Here is a 23,094-nt window from a genome sequence, read left to right as displayed (position 1 = left end):
GTTCTCTTAATGTGATTAAAGATAACAAAAGATTTTGTTGAAACCAGTCAGAATCCAGCCATATTATATTGGGAAAAGTTCCCTAATTTGAAATATGTTTTTTCTTTTTGGAATTTTTTGAGACAGATATGTCCACATAGTCATGGCTGCCCTGGAATTCATTATGAGGACCAAGCTGGCCTCAAACTCACAGACATTGGCCCAACATAGTCTCTCAAGTGCTGGGATTATAACTATACCCCTCTAAATCCAGCTGAGGTGTGTGTGTGTGTGTGTGTGTGTGTGTGTGTGTGTGTGTGTGTGTTTTAAAGATTTTTTTGTTTATTATGTATACAGTGTTCTATCTGCATGTATCCCTGCAGGCCAGAAGAGGGCACCAGATCTCATTACAGATGGTTGTGAGCCAGCATGTGGGTGCTGGGAATTGAACTCAGGACCTCTGGGAGAGCAGTCGGTGCTCTTAATGGCTGAGCCATCTCTCCAGCTCTCGAGATATGTGTTTTTAAATGACCTATCATTGAATCAGAAAATAAATAGATAAAATAAGATTTAAAAAGGGACCATCACTGTTTTGATGAACAGTAATATTTCCTGAAATTCTATCATTTAAATGGACAAATCATTCCATATGTTCTCAATAACTAGGTCATTTTATACTTTTTAAATTTCACCCATTTAAAAGTGTTTGAACTATGTTTGTGTGTATACACCTGTGCCATGATGTGTATGTAGGAGTGAGAGGACAACTTACAGTTGTCTATTTTCTACTTCCCCTATATGAGTTCTAGTGATGAAACCTAGGGAGTCATTTGGATGCAAGTGACCTTAATGGCACTTTTTCAGGTTTAAAAATTATTTATGTATGTGTTGATGTAGGAGTATGCATATGCCACTGTCCAGTAGAAATAATAGAAAAACTTGTAGGAGTAATATGGGTTACTAAGAGATAGAACTCAGGTCATCAAGTTAGTAGCTACAAACTTTAATGAATCAGGGAATTCTCTGGCATCAATTGTGGTTCTGAGAAAGTGTTATAAACAAACGTTCATTCCTCAGAATAAACAAATTAGAAAATGTATGGTCATATAAGTATTTTTATATGCAAAGAGGACTTATTATTCAAATTGTCCTGTTTTTCTCTATAATTGCATGAAATTAAGTTTACAATCTTAAGAAGACAATAGGTTACTGTTGTAATATTTCTACTAATCTTACTTGAGCAACAGTGAGATGGCTCAGTGGAAATGGTCTATGGCTGAAAATCTGACCTTGATTACCATATCAAGAGGACAAAAAGTAGAAACCACAAAGCTGTCTACTTGTCTCCACACATCTGCCATGGACCTACAAACCCATAATCATATTATACACACACCATAAATGTTTGTTACAAAATAAATCTTAGTGCCATTACATTACATCTCTAGGTAATTCCCTTAAAAGGCAGTGCTTTGAGATAAAATGCCAAATGGTTAAGTAATGGGGACATGGAGAAGCATGGGACATCAAATTATGTATATATAATATATGTGTATATATCTATAGAACATCAAGCTGTAGTATGAGATACAAAGTTGATTGCTGATTACCATACTTTATTGCATTTTTACCAGATAAATGAAAATACTACTTTCAGTACATACATGAGGTATTTAATGTTTCTTATAGTCTCTTCTATTAAATATTTTAACATTAGCATTGTTAAATTATGTTGACAAAACAGCACATGTTGAGAGTACATCATCTACTCTTGGACTTGTTCTCAGGAGGCAGACTCATGAGGATCATAAGTTGAAATGTATCCCTGAATCATTATTGACATCCAAAACAAGCTGAATAACAAACAACAAAATCTCAAGGAAATTTGTGAAAAAATGAAAAACAAAACCAGGAACAACAACCATTTTACAGACACCCTTACTTGAAAAGTGCAATCAAACACTGCCTGATATTTAAATAAACAATGGATCACTTAGATGATGAGGATACCATCCTATTCATTACAGCAGAAAAATACCTATCTCTAAGCAAAAGTACAATAGAAGATGAACAAAAGCCACAAAAGGAATATAAAGACCACAAAATAAACTTCAACAAATGGAGTTGCCACACACATATATATATACACTTTAGTATGTATCTCAAATGTTTCAAAATAGAAACCACAATGCAGTCATCTCCACCATCAGTCTTATGTGAACATGGTAAGTAATTTACTTCCTTCAAGGCTATAATGAAAAATAAATGAAACATGGTTTTTTTTTTCTTGAAGCTGAAAACAACTATGATATCCAAATCATTTACACAAATAGGGTTTTTCTCTTGCATGTTTGTCCCTATTTCCTGACTTCAAAATGACAAAAATAGGCTTTAAAATATTAACAGTACTAGAGACATGGCTGGGCAGTTAAGAAATGTTCATTCCCAGGACCAAGGTCCAATTTTTGACAACTTCCCTTATTTCCTGCTACAAGAAAATCCAAGGGTCTAAAGTTCCCAGGAATGAGCATGCACATTCACACACACACACACACAAATACACAATGACATCACATAATTATAAATAAAACAACTCTTAAACAATTTTACATTCATGAATGATTTTCTCATGTAAGCATTCACTCCTGTACCACAGGTGTTCAGGTATCTAATGGCTTACTTACAGAGTTTTTCTTCACCATGAATTGGTTCATATAACAAAAAAGCAACATTTAGGCATGAAATCTGAGAAATCAATCCTTCTAAGTTAGTGGTTTCATTTGGAAGTATTTAGGAGATGCTGCCCTGCTAGAGGAAATATGTCACTGGGGGTAGGCTTTGAGAATTTACATCTACATACTATTTCTAGTTCCCACTCTCTGCTTCATGCTGCAGGTTAAAGATGTGAGTTCTTACCTTCCTGCTTTAGCTGTCGTGTCTGACACTGTTGCCATGCCACTTTCGTGGTGTTCCTATATCCCTCTGGAACCAAGGGCCAAATTAAACTCATTTATAAGCTGACCTAGACATTATATCACAACAAAAAAGGAGCTAACACAAATTCATAAAGGTTTATACCTGAATTAGTTATTTCATGTAATTGAAGAGAAGTATAGAATCTAAAAGGGTTACATTATTGTTTATATTCATAGTGCAAGTGTTAAAGCTCTGGTGGGAAAGGTATCCTGACTATCATTGTCATGCTATACCTATAGCTGTCAAAGGAAGGTCTCCTGGATACCTACAGCTCTGAAGAGAAAGATACTCTGACTGTTGGAAATCAGGCCATACCTACAGTTTTGAAGGGAAGATATCCTGGATACCTACTGCTGTGAGGAGAAAGGTACCCTGACTGTTGGGAAGTCAGGTTATACATGAAGCTGTGTTCCAGTAAGGAATGATATTCCTGCAGAATGCAGTAATCCTGCTCCTCTCCAAAAGGGAGCCATTACAGCTGGGTTCTGTGACACTACACTAAGAGAGTTACCCAGCAGAGATGCCCATTGCTGCTCTGCCCCACTACCCTAAGGAAGTTTCTCAGCAGAGCTGTCAATTGCTTCTCTGCTCTGCTCTACTAGGGAGTGTCCCATCAGAGTTGTCCATTTCTCCTCAGCTCCAGCCAAAATTGTTACTTCTCTGCTTCACTCAAGTAAGAGGAAATGGCTGTAGAAATGCAGCAGTCTCTAGTGAAAAGTTGTTACTTCTGCTGTGCTCCTTAAAGGGAGTTTGACAGCAGAGGTGTCCATTGTTTCTCTGATCCAAGCCAATAGTGAGATTCTGAACTGCTTCAGTGAAAGATCTTCACCCAAAACTCATTCAAGAGACTTATTTGGAAGAAAGGAATCCAGGAGAGCCACTGCCTCTGCCAGGGTGGTAAAAGGCAGCTGCCAAATGAACAGGCACAGGGCTTGAACAAGCTCAAAGATTGGCTGTATTTCATGCTCAGGCATTGGTTGGTTTCAAGCTCAGGGGTTGGTTGGTTTGGTGCTTTGTTGGTCAAGGGTAGAGTGTGTTTCCTGGGTTCTGGTTTCAGGTCCAAAGTGTGTTTCTTTCACTGGCTCCTTTTAACATTTTGGGTCTAGTTTCAGGGTCAGGGTGTTTCTATCACAGGTTCTTGGTTCAGGGACAAAGTGTTTCTTTGTCTCTTATTTCAGGGTCAAAGTGTGGTTTTAGCTCTGATTTCGGGGCCAAGGGGTGTGTCTTTCACTGGCTCTATTTTCATGGTCAGGGTGTGTTTCTGTGCCTGGCCCTTTTACCCCATACATAAGCTTTCATAAATTCCTAAGTTCATTTGTTCCATGAGTTTTCTGGTGTAAGCAATGTAAAAATGGACATCAAAATGTTGAACAGATTGTTTACATTGTCAAATATTTTTCTTCAGAATACACACTCCTGTGTAACTGATTATAAGTGTATTGGATAAAGATCTTACCAAATAATTTATAATAAGATGCCAACAGTATCTTTTTCAGATAGTCAAAAACTATTGTGATATGGAAAGGCTTTAACAGATTGATTACACACAAAAAGTTTTACTCCTGTATAAAGTACAAAACTTTACCACACTGACTATATTTATAGGGTTTCTTTGCAGTATGACTTTTTCTCATGATTTTTAAGATTACTCATACATGTAAAGGCTTTACCACACTGATTACATTCATAGTGTTTCTCTCTAGTATGTGTTCGTTTATGCCTTTGTAGATGACTGTGTTGTGCAAAGGCTTTAGCACACTGATTACATTCATAGGGTTTCTCTCCAGTATGTGTTCTTTGATGCATTTGTAGACTACTGACATATGCAAAGGCTTTAGCACACTGATTACATTCATAGGGTTTCTCTCCAGTATGCGTTATCTTATGCATTTGAAGACTTTTTTGACATGCATAGGCTTTGTTACATTGATTACATTCATAGGGTTTCTCTCCAGTATGTGTTCTTTTATGACTTTGAAAACTTTTGTGACATGCAAAGGCTTTACCACATTCATTGCATTCATAGGGTTTCTCTCCATTATGTGTTCTTTTATGCATTTGAAGATGACTGTGTTGTGCAAAGGCTTTACCACACTGATTACATTCATGGGGTTTCTCTCCAGTATGTGTTCTTTTATGCTTTTGAAGATGACTATAACATACAAAGGCTTTACCACACTGATTACATTCATAAGGTTTCTCTCCAGTATGTATTCGTTTATGCCTTTGAAGATGACTGTGTTGTGCAAAGGCTTTATCACACTGAGTACATTCATAGGGTTTTTCTCCAGTATGTGTTCTTTTATGCATTTGAAGATGACTGTGACATACAAAGGCTTTTCCACACTGATTACATTCATAGGGTTTCTCTCCAGTATGTGTTCTTTTATGCCTTTGAAGATGACTATGTCGTGCAAAGGCTTTATCACACTGAGTACATTCATAGGGTTTCTCTCCAGTATGTGTTCTTTGATGCATTTGAAGATGACTGTGTTGTGCAAAGGCTTTATCACACTGAGTACATTCATAGGGTTTCTCTCCAGTATGTGTTCTTTGATGCATTTGAAGATTACTGACATATGCAAAGGCTTTACCACACTGATTACATTCATAGGGTTTCTCTCCAGTATGTGTCCTTTGATGCATTTGAAGATGACTGAGTTGTGCAAAGGCTTTATCACACTGATTACATTCATAGGGTTTCTCTCCAGTATGCGTTCTTTTATGCATTTTAAGAGTACTGTGTTGTGCAAAGGCCTTACCACACTGATTACATTCATAGGGTTTCTCTCCAATATGTGTTCTTTGATGCATTTGAAGATTACTGATGCATGCAAAGGCTTTACCACACTGATTGCATTCATAGGGCTTCACTTTAGTGTGTGTTTTTTCATGCAATTGAAGAGTACTAAGATGTGCAAAGGCTTTAACACATTGAGTATATATTGAAGGTTTCTCTCCAGTTTGACTTCTTTCTTTCCTGCAAAAATAATGGCACATGTAAAAGCATTACATCATACAATATTCTGTTTAATCTTTATATCTGTATGAGTTAATTTTACAATTTGGTCCAATTATAAAGAGGAATTAGATCTTAAGGTTTTATCATTGTGTTCACACTCATGTTACTCCTTTTCTTTAAGAGTTGTTTTGCATCTTGGAAAATACCTGTGATGGTAAGATCCTTTATTACATGGTTCACATTTACAGTATCTTTTTTCTATATGAGATTATTCACATATTTGAAGAGAACTGGAAAAAGTCAGAGTTTTAGCACGTTTATTGCATTAATAAATTTTCCTATACTGTAAATCAGACTACATTTGCTAAATGAACTAGGACAAACAGAAGTTTTTACACAGTCCTAATACTGATAGGACTTTCCTGCACTGTAAGTTTCTTTATGCATTAACAATGAACCTGGAAAACCAATTATTTGTATATTTGAATCGAATTAAACAAGTATACACAATGTCAGGATTGCTACATATCTTCTAATTGTTCTGAGAGAGAGGTATGTTATGTCTTTCCATAGCCCTATGCACATATGACTTGTATTCAGAGTGACATATGACATACATAGTAAAGGAAGAATAACCAATAAAAGTTTTCCACATTCAATTCACGCAGTCTAACTTTTTGTACTCATAGACTTGTGGTATAAGAATTAAGGTGTTTTTTTTTTTTTAACTTGACTCTTGACTCTAACTGCCCCTCTCACTAAACAGCACATTCACAAGTATATTAGTTAGACTTCTTTACTATGGACTATTCGCTTATTAGACAGCTTTGAAGATATACTTATCACCTCTTCACTGTGCATACCTTTTGTAACATGAATGATATGAAATAAATTGATTGATAGTTTTATAGCATAGCTCTCATAGTGCTATGATTCAAATGGTGATATCTTTTTAGGCATTGCTTCCTTGACTTCTTTCTTAAAAGAATGCCTTGCAAATGAAATTCACCTACCTGAAATTGAGGTATATGGTTTTGTGAGAATTTAATAATTATTATGCATTTTAAGCTATGCTTATTTATACTGTTGCTTCTGTTTTAAAACTTCCAGGACACATTATAATTTCTTCAGAGGCACATTTGTATCATCTTGCAGATGAAAATTACCTTTCATGTCTTCTAGAACTTTGACAATGTTCTTCAATATTATGGTCTTTCCAACTGTATCCTAAAATATATTATAATAAAAATAGGTTATATTATTGAGAACTGTGCAAAATTTTAGTTAAAATCTTCAGTGAACCTTAGAAACATGCCTGATTTTTTTCATCTCATTCTTGTTCTTTCTCAATGAAATTATAGAAGGGTATCAATAAACCAAGAAACAGTTGTCACCTTATTTTAAAACATAGAGAAAATTCAGTGTTACCTATAGTAATGAGATTCCTGTAGGTCTCCAGCATCACATATTTGTAGAGATTCTTCTGGGAAGGATCCAGCAAATTCCACTCTTCCCAAGTGAAGTCAACATGTACATCATCATAGGTCACTGCACTCTAAAATATTCCATACATGTGTACAAAAGAGAGCATGATACTACCATTGTTAATGTATTATTTGACAATATAATCATATAATTCTGATGCTCCCCACACTTAATTCATGGCATTGCCATTATAATGTAATCACCTAATCATTTTAGAAGAAAACTGAATAGTAGGTTCACTTCTGTCATTTCTGTACCCTTTGAATAGGATATCATCTTACAAGAGAAATGCCTATTATCAAACATAGAGAGACAAGTAAACCGATCAATAGTGCAGAGTATACATGAGAGAAATTTATGTACAATTACTACAAAAAAGAAAAATAAAATGGACAAACTGGATGTATTGGCTCATGCCTTTAACCCCAACACTCAGAAGGCAGAGGCAGATACCCCGAGTTGAATTACAGCCTACTCTATGCATTCATGTCTATGACAGCTAGAAGTACATATTAAGACCCCGTCTCCCATGCAAAAGTCAATCAAACAAATAAAAAAGTTAGAAAGAACTTGGATGTTTTAACTGAAGTTCCTACAAAGTGTTAGGCAGTCACACTAGTTCTGTATTCATCTTCCAGAAACCTGAAGTACCCCAATTTAAACTGTAACATCAAAATTTACCAAAAGGCACTGTGGGTTTAAACAGTTACAAACGAACAGATAAAAACCTTAGCAATATAAATGTTGATCATAAATAATCAACACAGGGCAGGAGAGATTGCTCAGTAGTACAGAGCTCTTACTGGTTTTGCATATAGGTGGGCTCAATTGCCAGTACTTACATGGAGGATCACAACAATTCATTACTCCAAGTTCAGAATTTCTGTGATCATCTTTTGATCACTGTGATGACCAGGTACCCACATGGTGTATATCGATGCATAGAGGTAAAATACTCATATTTATTTAAATATTCAAAACAAATACAACAGGCAGGAAGAAGGTCATGCCCCTGCAATCCAATGCCTCAGTAGGCTCAGGCACTATTAATGTCATGAATACATGCTATCCAGAAAAACAGAATGATACCCTCTGCCAAATTTTAAAATTCACAATATGGGTGAAGCTCAGCACAACAGCCTATGCTTGACATGTACCAAAACCTACATTCCAGGCCCATCATCCAATAATATAAAAACAAATAAAGCTAGGAATGTTGGCCCACCATTAATCCCATGACTTGGGAGCCAGAGTAAAGGGGATCTCTGAGTTCAAAGTCAGCCTAGTGTACAGAAGTATACTTTCAGGACACCCAGGGCTACACAGACAAACCTTGTTTTCAAAAACAAACAAGCAAAATAATTAAAACAGCAGGCTACCCAACTGCCTAAGCACTGAATGACAATTGCTTCTGCTGTATCTTATGTGATTTACAGATAGAGTCTATAATGGTGCTGAAGGCTTGACAGTACAGAAAGGAAACTGGCTTAGTTTCAACCACAACATAGTAGACACAAAGAACAGAAAAGGGGTTGAGGCTATAGAGATTCATATCATATTCCCAATGAGGAATTTCATCCAGAAAGGCTCCTCCTAGTAAAGGCTTTACAAACAACTGAAAGAAAGTCACCAAAGAGAGACATATTTCAAATATATCATCCTACCTGGGAGGTTTTAAATCAACTCTATTCTGACCCAGGTCACTTTAGGCTCATGATCATCCAAGAAGAAAATGCATTTAGTTGCTACAATGATACTCATAGTTTGCAACATCCCTTACCTTGTTCAAATATCGTCTCTTCTGATACTCAAGACAATATCTTGACAGTAACATGTTATAAAATCAGAAATCAAGTTAAATTTTTCTAATATACAATAGTACAGAATACCATTCATATTCCAAAAGAGAGAAATGGAGATATATCGAGTGAAGACTGGACCAAGACAAGACTGAAGCACAACATGACAAACATTAAATCCTGTATCTCTGTCTCAGATACATAGGGTGTCAGTTTCAAAGGGCTTAGCTGGCCTTATACATGCAACTTCTCATACATCTCTCTTTGGTTACTTCAACTCCCTATATACAGCTAGGTCTCCATAGAAGACATCTCATAGCTTAGGTATCTCAACATCTTGTGGTCTCAAAACACAACCCAGATTGTTGTGGAAAATGATTTTAAGATGTGCTATATTTGTTTATGCTGGGAACTTTTGTTTTAATGATGCAAAGATATGTTGCATTCTTTTATGTTACATTTGTTTAACTCTGTGACATTGTGATACTTCTAAAGCCTGTCCAAAATAATTGATTGGTATAATAAAGAGCCCAACAGCCAATAATTTGTCAGGAAAGGACAAGTGGTGCTAGTAGGCAGAGACAATAAATGGGAGGAGAAATCTGTGAGGAAAAAATAAGGAGTAAGAAAAAAAGAGGACACCAGGGGCTAGCCACCCAGCTACACAGAAAGCCACAGAGCAAGAAATAAAGAAAGGTATACAGAATAGAGGAAGATAAAAGCCCAGAGGCAAAAGGTAGATGAGATAACTTAAGTTAAGAAGAGCAGCCTAAACCTAGTAAGATATTGAATGTGGGTAATATAAAGTGGGCAATTTCTTTCTCGGATTGCCTATTGTAGTTGTACAAATAATAAAGTTAATTCTGAATTATCAGGGAAAAATTAAACTAAAAAAAAAAAACTGCCTAGAAACAACTTACAACCAGGCATTTATAAGAAAGTATAAGCCTCCATGTGTGTGATTTACTTCAGAGCTGGGTGGCAGGCTCCCAAAAGAATAGAGTAAAAAACAACAACAACAAAAAAAAAAAAAAAAAAAAAGAAGAAGAAGAAGAAGAAGAAGAAGAAGAAGAAGAAGAAGAAGAAGAAGAAGAAGAAGAAGAGGCTTCAATCTTCACAGCTTCATGCAGTGAATTCTCACAGTGTCCTTCCTGGGTTTCTGACTGCCAAACATAGATCCCAGCAACAATGCTGAACTGTAACCACAGCCTAAGAATTCATGATCTTAAATTTGGATTCTTTCGTGTTTCCAGGAACAGCACATGATGGGTGATCCTGCAAAGTTTGATTTCTTGTAGTTTTTTTTTTTTTTTCTGAGACAACGTTTCTCTATGTAGCTTTGGAGCCTGTCCTGGAACTCACTCTGTAGACCAGGCTGGCCTTGAACTCACAGAGATCTGCCTGCCTCTGCCTCCTGAGTGCTGGGATTAAAGGCGTGTGCCACCACCACCCAACCCAAAGTTTGATTTCTTAATTGGGATGGACACTAACACATTTGGACCACAGGTGTAGCAAGTTTTATATGAGCTTGCTTCCTGGGACTAGAAATCACTTTGCTTACTCCTTCCATAAACTGAAGATTTAGCTGGATGGACTTATACCCTTAGAGCACCTTGCTAGGCTTCCATTCCATACCAAGGGCTTTTTCTATAATAGTGATAAACTTTCAAAATTCTTGTCTGTTTCAGCACTTAACTGCCATCTGAAACTACTTTTTTATTTTCATTTATTTCTGCCCCACTTGTTTTCTTTTCATGGTAGACCTAAATAAGTCATCAGTAATAAACATCCAACAGAATCAATATTCCACTTAAGGAATTAGCTCATAATTTTTTAATTCCACCTTACTGAATTTCCATGGTATGGACAGAATAAAAAAGATTTTGGAGCAAAAATATGATACAAATAATGTTTAGTTTAATTTTTTTATGGAGTCTACCTATTTCCAACTGAAATCTATGATCTTAATCTCCACTCTCTGCCATTACTCTTAACAGTCCAATCTTGCTGGTCCTAAAAAACAGCCAACTAAGTTCTATGTACAACTTTCTATGGTTTTGGCCACCTAAAATTTTGATATCTTTCACATTCTTCCAAAAGACAACATTCCCAGGTTCTTCCTAGCAACAAAATAATTTTATTGTTCCATATTTTTTGTTCTAACTTGCTTTTATCCTGCTGTGATTAAATCCTCTAATTAAAAACATCTCAGGTGATGAATTTGTTTATTTGGCTGATTGTGTCAGAACACACTCAAGCTAAAAAATAAAGGCAAAATCCATGGGCAAGATTGTTTCCTAGCTTTCTCTCTTGCCTAGTCATCGTCTCATGTTTAAATAGCTCCCTTTCCTAGCCCAGGCCTGCTTTCTTAGGGATATTGACACTCTACGTGGTGAGCCTCCACATCAATCATCAATCAACACAATCTCTCACAGACATAACAATTCCTGGCTATTACGAATAAAGTTACTATGAACATAGTTGAGCAAGTTTCTTTGTGGTAGGATGGAGGAGCATCTTTTGGGTATAAACCCAAGAGTGGTATAGCTGGGTCTTGAGGTAGATTGACTCCTAATTTTCTGAGGTTTGCATATTGACTTCCACAGTGGCTGTACAAGTTTGCAGTTGTGACAGCAATAAATCCCCTAGCTCCATGTTCTTACCAGCATTAGCTGTCACTTGTGTTATTGATCTTAACCATTCTGACAGGTGTCAGATGAAACCTCAAAGTAGTCTTCATTTGAATTTCCCAGATGGCTACAGATCTTGGAAATTTCAAGTGTTTCTTGGCTACTTTAGATTCCTCTACTGACAATTCTGTCTAGGGGTGTACACCACTACAATTGAATTATTTGGTTTGTTGTTGCCTAGTTTCTTGAGTTCTTTATTATCCTGAGTGAGGCAGCCCAGAAGCATATAGACAAACATGATATGTATGCACTCACTTATAAGTGGATATTAGTAGTTAAGTAAAGTTCAATCACAGTTAATCAGAGAATAATCCATAGATGCAGAGAGTCTAAATAACAAGAATAGCTCTAGGGTAGATGCACAGATCTCTCTGGGAAGAGAAAATAGAACTGTGGGTGCACTGGAGGCAGGTGGGGATGGGAACAAAAAGTGTCAGCTGAGTAAGGAAGGGAGAGAAGGGGAAAAGACAGGGAGAGGTGACTAGAGTAGGGGAGTTTTTAGCAGGGCATGTGGAAACAATGCAGTGCAAACTTCCTGGAACCTATAAGGGTGGCCCCAGTGAGGACTGCTACTAATTAAGAATATGGAGGCTGAACTAGCCATCTTGTATAATCACATAAGGCTCCCAGTGGTGGGACTGGGACAACAAGCCTGGTCTACATGCAATTTCCAGGACAGCCAAAACTACATATAAAGAATGTTTAAAAAAAACAAACTGAATCAAACAAGGTCTACTTTTATTACATCAAAATATTAAAGTCCTCTATTACATAAGCCTAAAGATTCTTTAAAATTTCAGTGTCTCCAACAGTCACAACCTTTTATGGTACTGACAAAGATTAAAATGATTCTTCAAAACTACTAATATTAATTGCAAAAATATTTTATGCATCCTCTCCTAATAGTAGTCACAGTATTCCAAGTATCATACTTACAAATATTTATTTTATGACTACCAGAAAAGACTAGTTCTATGAGGTCAGAACTTTTCAGACCATGTTGTTATGGCATACAAATAAAAATTAACAAATTGAAGAAAAAAATCCAGTCCTGTATAAATTTATTCAACACACATATCCTAAGTGTTATTTAAATACTAATATTGTTTCTGAAAGTTTCTTTGTGGGTATATGTGTGTGTGTGTGTGTGTGTGTGTGTGTGTGTGTGTGTGTATGTGTGTGTGCTTATGTGATGTGTGTATCTGTGTGTATGTGTATGTGTTGTGTGTGGTTTATATGATGTGTGTCTATTTGTGTTTGTGTGTGTCTTTATGTTTGTGCATTAATTTGTGTGTATGTGTGTATTTGTGTTTGTGTGTCTTTGCGATTGAGTAGTATGGTGATATTTTATTTGTACTGAAATGTGATTTTACTTGTATGTTAATAAAGTTGCCTGGGGGTCAGAGCTAATAGCAAGCCATAGCAGAAGCCGGGTGGTGATGGTGTACACCTTTAATCCCTATCACATGACAGGCAGATCTCTGTGTGTTCAAGGATACAGCCTTTAATCTCAATACCAACCATAGAAGACCTGGAGGTCTATATAGACAGGCAGTGATGAGGAGGTCATGTGGTTGGGTTTACAACCAATGAGAAGGAAGAACAGAAAGTCAATAAAAAGATACTCAGGAAGTAGGTCTCTTTCAGAGGGGAAGGACGACAGCAGCAGCAAAGGGTAAGAAAGGTTTTTTAGTATCAGCACTTAGCTACTGCTCTGACCTCTTGGGCTTTTAACTCTGCATTTGGCTCTGTGTTTCTTATTTAATTTGGCACCCAACATGGCAAGAATTCATTAAAAAACACTTGGCTCAGCTTGGCAGCTTGGCAGCACACTGGCTCCCTGGCTCCCCAGCTTGGGCCAGCTCGGCCTAGGCTCCAGGCCCAACCAACCATAACTACAAGCTGTGTTACCCACAGCTGGAGCTACTTGCAGCTAGATTGACAACTCAAGCAGCTCAGGCTTAAAAAAAAGTTGGCACCACAAACAACTCAGGCCTGCCAGAGCTGCTGTTAATTGCAGCAGCTAAGCGCATCTACAGATAGAGCTGCTTGCGGCCAAAATGCCAACTCACGTGGCGGGAGCTTAAGGAAGCCAGAGCCCAGGCTCAACTCAGGTCAAGCCAGAACATGTATGTGTCTATGCTGTCTTTCTTTCCTTTCTCTCTCTAACTCTCTCTCTCTGCCTCTCTCTGTCTCTCTGTCTCTGTCTCTGTCTCTGTCTCTCTCTTTTTGGATTCCCACCTCGGACACTAGGTAGCTGTTTTGAAATTCCCTCAGATTTCTACTGTTCTACACAGACTTGGTAAGTCAATTAAGATATTAGATATTTTAAAGGAAAAAACTATTTAAAAGAGAAAAATTTTTTCCACATTTAAAAAAAATGGGTTTTATGTGTACATTAGAAGAAAATTGGACTTTGATAAAATTTTGGGCAGTCTGAAAATGGAACAACTATGTGAGAATATTAATGTTGATGGGATTATGCACATTATTACTTTCCTTATCCTTATTTTATTATTTTAAAAGATAGTCAATTTAAGTGCCAGGATAGAAGTTTTAGAAAAACCTATTAAACCTGTTAAAATGAATTACAGAGAAATTTAGATTCAGACAGAAGAAATTAACTGTGAAATTGTTTCAGGATTCGATTATAAGGTTACAGAAAGAAAGCCTGTTTTCACACAATCACCCTCAATTTATCTGGTAACCATACAGCAGCTACCTGGTCAATTGAATGTACAAAATATTTGGACTCCAATTGAAATGTTAGATTTACAAAGGTTTAAGGAGGCAATAGTATCTTATGGCACACATTTCCCATTTGTAAAGCAAATGTTAAACTTGTGGTCAACTTATAATAAGATTATACCACAAGACTGGCGAGAGCTGTTAAATGCTGTTCTGGAAACTGGGGCACAGCTGCAGTGGCAAATGTGGTTCAAAGAGGAAGCCAAAAACAGAAAAATCAATGGAGGGCTAAAGGTATACAAATCTCCCAGGATCAGCTTGTTGGAGAAGGCCAATATGCTGCAATACAAACACAATGTTTATATGATATCCAAACCCTAATTCTATGTTGAATGGCAGCCTTGAATGCATGGGACAGAGTTTAGGAACCAGGAAAGAAAACTGAGTCATTTACAAATGTTATACAGGACCCAAAAGAATCCTTTATGGATTTCTTACAAAGACTGACTTCAGCAGTAAAGACAATGGTCCCAAATTCAGAAGCTAGCAAGATAATAATTCAATCTTTGGATTTTGAGAATGCAAATGCAGCATACAAAAGAATAATCAGGCCGTTAAAGGCAAGATCTGTACCTTGGAAGATTGGATTAGAGACATGCTTAATATTGAGGCTCATGACCATGATGATATGTGGATAGGAGAAGCAATTTCAAGAGGTTTGAGGAATGTCAGATGTTTTGGATGTGGAAAGAAAGGACATTTGAAAAGGGACTGTAAACAGAGCATTCCTAGCAACAATGTTTCTTCAAGGAACAATGGCAATAGAATGCCCCTTCTTCTGGAGTATGCAGAAGGTGTGGTAAGAGAAAACACTGGACCAACCAATGTAGATCAACAAGGGACAGGTAAGGTAATACTTTGCCTTCAGGAAACTCTCAGAGGGGCCTCAGGCAGGCCCCCACAGCAAATCCAGTTTAGACCTTCCCTGCAGTCATAGAGGAAACCCCTACTCAGAACAATTAAATAACCAAATGCCTATTGGAATAAACCAGGCTGCTCAGGGTAATGAAACAGCTGAGACAGAGAGAACAGAAAATTCAGGAGAAAACATAAAGAAATTTTTTTTGTTCTATAAATGAACAAAGACCAAAATTAAAAATAAGAATAAATGGTGTTTTGTTGTCTGGTCTGGTAGACATAGGTGCTGACATGACCATAATTGCACCAGAATTTTGGCATCCAACTTGGCCTCTTGAGGAGGTAAATGTTCAGCTGTTAGGAATTGGAACATTATCTCAAGTGAAACAGAGTGCAAGATGGCTTGAAAGTATAGGTCCAGAAGGACAGACAGGAAAATTAAAACCATATATGGCTAACATAGCTACGAACCTGTAGGGTCGAGACCTGTTGCAACAATGGAATACTCAGATTAACATTCTTCCAACCTCAGAAACAAATCATAATTTGCACATGTTTCTGAGAGAAATATTAGAAGGTATTATTCTAATGAGTGCTCACCAGCCATCCATATTATACAAGAACAGGGCACAACAACTGATGATCTTCCAAAGACACCAAAAGCTCTACCTTTAAAATGGTTAACAGACAAGACTGTATGGGTTCATCAATGACCTCTAACAACAGAGAAACTCCAGGCTTTAGAAGAGCTGGTAGAAGAACAGTTAAATGCTCAGCATATTGAAGAATCAACCAGCCCTTGGAATTCTCCTGTATTTGTTATTAAAAAGAAATCTGGTAAATGGAGAATGGTAACAGACCTTAGAGCAATCAACAAAATAATTCAGCCAATGGGCTCTCTACAATCTGGAATTCCTTTGCCTACTGTGTTATTGATTTAAAAGACTGTTTCATTTCAATACCCTTACAAGAAAAAGACAGAGAAAGATTTGCTTTCACAGTGCCTACTTTTAATAATTCTCAACTGGTTAAGAGATATCAATGGAGGGTCCTCCCACAGGGAATGTTGAGTAGTCCAACCCTGTGCCAATATTTTGTACAACAGCCATTGGAAGTGATACATAAAATATTTCCTAAATCTATAATTTATCATTATATAGATGATATTTTCTAGCTGACTGAAATGCAGATGCTTTAGAAAGAATGTTTGAAGAAGTAAAGAAAATTTTGCTTTGCTGGGGATTACAAATTGCTCCTGAAAAGATACAAAGAGGAGATTTTATTATTTAGGACATAAAATAGGTCTACAAAAAATTAGACCCCAAAAGGTACAAACTAGGAGAGATCAATTACAGACTCTTACTGACTTTCAAAGATTATTTGGACACATTACTAATCTATGAACTATTCTTGGGGTAAAAAATGATGAACTGAATAATTTTTTCAAAACCTTAGAAGGTGACAAGGACTTAAATAGTCCAAGAGAATTATTATCTGAAGCTGAGAAAGAATTGGTCTTGGTAGAAAAGAGAGTACATGAAGGAAACGTGGATCATATCGATCCAAAGCTGGATTGCATTTTGCTTATTTTACCCTCTAGGCATTCTCCTACAGAAATATTAATGCAGAGGGGAGATTTTATATTGGAATGGCTATTTTTACCAAATAAACTGAATAAAAAATTAAAAACCTATGTGGAAAAAAATCTCTGACTTAATTTTGAAAGGAAAATTGAGACTTCGTCAATTAGCAGGAATAGACCCAGCAGAAATTGTCATACCTTTAACTAAGGAGGACTCTGAAAAATTATGGACAGAAAGTGAACCTTGGCAAAGAGCTTGCAGTAATTTTTTGGGAGAAATTAACAGCAAATATCGCAAAAGTAATATAATTGATCTTATAAAGAGAGCTGATTGGATTTTGCCTTGAATTGTACAGGAAAAACCCATATCTGGAGTTCATACATTTTATACAGATGCAAACAAACAAGGAAAGGCAGGTTACAAATCAGAAAATTTAAGTAAAGTGGTTCAAAGTCCTTATAATTCAGTTCAAAAATTGAAATTGTATGCTATTCTGTTGGTATTAATGGATTTTTCAGAACTTCTCCACTTAGTTACTGACTCTCAGTATGCTGAAAGAGTGGTATTACATATTGAGACTGCAGAATTTATTCCTGATGAGTCAGAATTAACTTCACTATTTATTCAGTTACAAGATACAATCAGGAATAGGAATCATCCTTTATAAATAACTCACAACCGACCCCATACAGGTCTGCCAGGCACAAGGTAATGATGAGATTGATAAATTATTGATAGGAAATGTGCTGGAGGCCTCAGAGTTTCATTAAAAAAATCATGTCAATAGTAAAGGTTTAAAAAAGGATTTTCCAGGATGAGAATGGCTTAGCAGTTAAGAGCACTGGCTGTTCTTCCAGAGGTCCTGAGTTTAATTCCCAGCAACCACATGGTGGCTCACAACCATCTGTAGTGAGATCTGGTGCCCTCTTCTGGCCTACAAGCATGCATGTAGGCAGAACATTTTATACATAATAAATAAAAATAAATAAATAAATCTTTAAAAAAAAAGGATTTTTCCATAACCTGGCAACAAGTCAAGGAAATTGTAAGGAAATGTCCTACTTGTTCCTTTTACAATCAGATGCCATTACCAGCAGGATGTAACCCAAAGGGTACTCAGAGGAATGAAATCTGGCAGATGGATGTGTTTCACTTTGCAGAATTTGGGAAATTGAAATATGTACACTATACCATTAATACTTATTCAGGACTTCAGGACTTCAATGGGCAACTGCTTTGAGTTCTGAAAAAGCTGACTCTGTAATCACTCATTTGCTAGAAGTTATGGCCATCATGGGTATACCTGCACAAATTAAAACTGACAATGCTCCATCATATGTCTCTGTTAAAATAAAACAGTTTTTTGCTTATTACAATATAAAGCATATTATAGGTATACCACATAATCCTACAGGCCAAGCAGTTATAGAAAGATCAAACAGAACTCTAAAGGATATGCTAAATAAACAGAAAGGGGTAACAAAACCCCCCAGAAATAGACTGCATAATGCTCTATTAACTTTGAATTTTCTCAATGCTAATGAGAAAGGAAGAACAGCTGCAGAGAGACATTGGATATTAGAAAAAACTACAGAATTAAATCAGCCTATATACTTTAAGGATGTGCTGACCTCAGAATGGAAACCAGGATATGTGTTATATTGGGGACGAGGTTTTGCTTTTGTTTCTACAATAGAAGATAAGCTGTGGATACCATCAAAATTGATAAAGGTTCGATTTGAACAAGAGAGACCTCTTAATCGGAAGAGGTGATAGTTCATTAACCAGCATGACCACCCAATTTAAACTAACTTAGACCATTAACACATGCCTTTTCATTTAATCAGCTATAACTTGCCAAAAGGGAACCTCCCCAAAATTAGTCTTGGGGAAAGGTTTTTGTTTTTGTCTTTTAGGAGAATGAAGGCTAAGGAATCTGAAAAACACTGGACAAATGAAACAACTGAAGAAAAAGGACAAATCATCTGTTCCAAGAAAAAGAGTAAAATGGCCTATTGGTATATCATCTACAAAATTTCATAAGTCTTCCTAAATGTTTGTTTGTGCTCTTCTCTAAAGAAATTTAACACTATTGGTCTTCTTGTAGTCCCAGTTCAATTAAAATTTAAAGCTGGCTTTGGAGTTGGAGAATGGCTCTCTCCTTCTTTAAATTCAAGCATGCTGTTAAAAGGAAAATGCAAACTCCCTGTATCATGCCAGAAGAAAGAGCCATCTTCTGATATGGGACAGGAGAAAAACCAAATTAATTAAAGGACTATTCTATTACTACTAATCTCAATTCTTTGATTCTATCCTGATTCTTTAAATTTTTTTTTCAAGTATGAATTTTATATCAAAATTTACTATATATATATTTTAAACTTTGTTAAGATAATAATGGTCATATAGAATACTAATTCTAAAAAATCAAAAAGGCTTCAGTTAGCTGCCTATACGTATCTTTTTGTTTGAGTCTCTTATCAGTTTTCTGCAGGAAATCATGGCCAGGCCCAACATCAACTGAAGTCTCAGGAAGATGATGGGGCCCCACAACAACAATTTCACGTGGACAATAATAATATCACTAAGCTGACAAACATCACCTACAGATCAGCTTGGGCTACAAACTGGTCAGAGCAATTATGAGATGGCTAGCTGAGATGATCCAGGTTCAAAGACTACTTGAACAAGACTTGAGATAAGCCTTGAACTTTGGCATTATGCTCAAACTGGACAACAAAGGATATAGCTACCTTTCCTAGAATTTGACAATTAACCCAAAATTTTTCTTTTCAGAATAAAGATACTTTTGCCCATTTTAGGAATACAACACCCACATTCTCAAAGAGGTGGTGCGGGTCGGTGGTTTTTTGGTCTTTTAATAGGTTTTGGGTCTGGGATAATTTTCATTGTTTAGGAGGGTTGGTTACAAGTTGTTGTTAAGGGTTAGGAAAAGGGCTAAGCAATGAAGATTAGATTTAAAGTTCTTGTTTTTTTTTTTTAAAAAAGGACAATTACTAGTTTTAAATACTTTACATTGGATTGGCTTTTTTATATTGTATAAAAATTATATATATTGAGATTGATATTGTTAGAAAATGCCATACATATATTTCTAATCTTGTTCAAGATATTGTACTTATACCGTTCATTTAGCAATGTAATGCAATTTGCTGATCCTTGAATGTTATTATTACCAACTATTAGGATATAAAGAAATGAAAGTTAGTAGTTAGACATTACACTCAAACTTGTAGTCATATTAGGTATGTTTTCAAGATCGAGAGGATATATTTTAGATAGACAGGTCATCTTCAAACCCTTCAGAGATCTACAGAATATGGCATTTAAAATGTTTTAATAACTTAGAAAATTTTTCTTTTTTGTTATGACTATGAGACATGTCGACTCCTGGCAGTATCAATCTACTTCAGAGAAAATATGGGCATTGAAGAAACTGCAATTGGAGTTAACTTTCATTGTGGCAAAAGTTAGCCACTGGACAACAAAGTATCCTCGAATCAACTGCTGACAAACAGGACAAAATGGACACACAGGATACGAAAAAAGGGACTATCAACTCTTGCCAAGACAAGTATGGTTGTGGCTTTATCGAAAGGCATCTTCTGAGGCCAGGACAATATGGCACCATCCCTGAAGTGGCCTTTGCAATCTGGAAAAGGTACCGTGCCCTTTTCTTCGAAGGTAGCTGAACAGACAGTGGGCTGATGACTTCTGATGTGCAGTGGAACAGCAGCTGAAACAGTTATTCTTCAAGAGTAACTAAGCTCACACCTCTCAGTGGCAGACTGGCATTTAATAGAGGGATGTGGAGAAGAATGGGATGCCAAGATGAGGCCACACACACACAGCCAAGAAGAATGGACAGCTGAATTCAAAAAACATCAACAATTTCCAGAATTTAAAATCCTGAATCATAATATGACACTAGTGGAACTCATGTATTTCTGGCTCATGCACTGCTCTCACCAAATGTGAGGTTGAACTGTTGACCTTGTGTACATCCTACTTCACAAATGAGTCTGCCAGATACGCTAAGCCTATAGGCTGAAGATGATGCTGCAACACTGCGGAGAAACCTTGGGTGACTGTCCAGGCAGTTGGCTGTTTCTGTTAACTCACATTTTTTTGGAAGCTGCTTGCATGCACTTCCTGTTTTTATTTTTTATTAGGTAATATTATTTCCTTCTTGGGTCTCTGAGGGAGTTGAAGATAGGTTATTTATATTTGAAGATTAGATAGTTATAGTTTTCCTTGTTAAGAATTTCAGAAAAGAAACTCACTAAAGAGGTGTAAGAGTATAAATTTGAAAGATATTATAAGATAGTTCTGTTAGTAATATAAGGTAGGATAGAAAGTGAATCAGGTACATTTTTGACTTAACATAATAGGATAGATAATGGAATTATTTTCTCTGAATTTGTCAAATGCAAACAAACTAGACATTGTTTAGGTATTTATTGCTTGTATATATAATATATAGTTATTGTACTTTTGTATATAGTTTTTCTTATATTAGTTATACAGTTTTTCCTTTTTTCTTTTTATTAAAATAGAAAGGAGGAAATATGGTGATATTTTATTTGTACTGAAATGTGATTTTATTTGTATGTTAATAAATAAAGTTGCCTGGGGGTCAGAGTTAATAGCAAGCCATAGCAGAAGCTGGGTGGTGATGGTGCACACCTTTAATCCCTGTCACATGACAGGCAGATTTCTGTGTGTTCAAGGATACAGCCAGCATGGAGACACACACCTTTAATCTCAATACGAACCATAGAAGACCTGGAGGTCTGTATAGACAGGCAGTGATGAGGAGGTCATGTGGTTGGGTTTACAACCAATGAGAAGGAAGAAACAGAAAGTCAATAAAAAGACAGATACACAGGAAAGTAGGTCTCTTTTGGATGGGAAAGACAACAGCAGCAGCAAAGGGTAAGGAAGGTATTTAAGTATCAGCTCTTACCTCTTGTATAATATTAGAGGGACCAGCCTTAATATTTTACATCCCAGGGGCTCAGGAGAGAGAACTACTAACGGCGAGGACTATTTCAGGAAATAGAATCTCAGCACACAGAGCTCTATCATCCACTTGCTTTAATTCCTCTGGCATAACATCCTTTATATACAGCTTCAGTTCTGTTCTCATGTCTAGCTCCTTTCTTGCCTGATTTCTCTCTATATTTATCTACTGTCCCCTCTAGGTTCTATCTTAATTCCTTCATTTAGTTCTGTCCCTTCTAGGTTCTCATCTATCTAGTTCTTTCCCCTATCAGCTCCTCTCTCGTCTCCTTCTCTCTCATCTGGCTCTTCCTCATCTTGTTCTTCCCCATCTGGCTCTTCCTCATCTTCCATCTTGTTCCTCTAGTCCTCTCTTTTAGCCCTTCAATCTGGATCTTCCCCATCTCAGTTCGTTCCTCTCAAGTTCTTACCTATCTAGTTCTTCCATTCTCTTTTCTCTTCTCCTCCCTATGCCCTGGAAGTCCCGGTATATAAAGGGAGGGTCCGAGCTAAATTGTATAAAGCTATTACTTAAATTTACCATAAGTCAGGAGACTTGTATGTGGGCTGTTATCATTGTTAGTCCTCGGAAGTTGGGCGCCCCCCTGGACGGTGTCTCCTTGTGGAATTTAAGTCAGGAGACTTGCAGGTGGGCTGTTATCATTGTTAGTCCTCGGAAGTTGGGCACCCACCTGGGTGGTGTTTCCTGTAGTCCTTGAAAGTGGCTAAGGGAGATAATCTAATTCCAGAGAAAGCCTTTCCTGAGGCTGTTCTCTAAATACCTGGAATGTGTATGTCCAGAGAGTGATCAGTCCACACTGTTAGCCCTTCTTAGGGAAAAGTCAATTGGGAAAGCTATGAAGGCACACATGATTTTCATAACAGAATACAGCTGATATATAACAAGCCAAGTAACACCAAAAACTCCTTGGGATTTGGCTTCCTCTGAAGGAAATCCCTGATCCCTCCAGGTAGTGACTTTGCCATAACCA

At 36.7% G+C, this 23,094-nt stretch overlaps 1 protein-coding gene across 3 annotated transcripts in view; it reads right to left on the bottom strand.

The window, feature by feature from the left end:
* The window catches only part of LOC102914316 (uncharacterized), an 87,226-nt gene that overhangs the window by 54,819 nt on the left and 9,313 nt on the right, over nt 1-23,094 (bottom strand). The window contains exons 2-4 of one of the 3 annotated variants that reach the window (XM_076558045.1): nt 7,346-7,472; nt 7,084-7,144; nt 4,662-5,935 (exon numbers count right to left, since the gene is read on the bottom strand). In XM_076558045.1, the coding sequence (XP_076414160.1) occupies nt 4,662-5,935; nt 7,084-7,144; nt 7,346-7,472 (1,462 nt within the window). Of the gene's footprint in view, nt 1-1,578; nt 5,936-6,930; nt 7,145-7,345; nt 7,473-23,094 lie in introns of those variants that run through there. The other 2 variants (XM_076558035.1, XM_076558044.1) reach the window with 2 other exon arrangements.

Source organism: Peromyscus maniculatus, chromosome 21, assembly GCF_049852395.1.
Source record: "Peromyscus maniculatus bairdii isolate BWxNUB_F1_BW_parent chromosome 21, HU_Pman_BW_mat_3.1, whole genome shotgun sequence".
In the NCBI taxonomy this organism is placed as follows: domain Eukaryota; kingdom Metazoa; phylum Chordata; class Mammalia; order Rodentia; family Cricetidae; genus Peromyscus; species Peromyscus maniculatus.
This window is presented reverse-complemented; position numbering and strand designations above follow the sequence as displayed.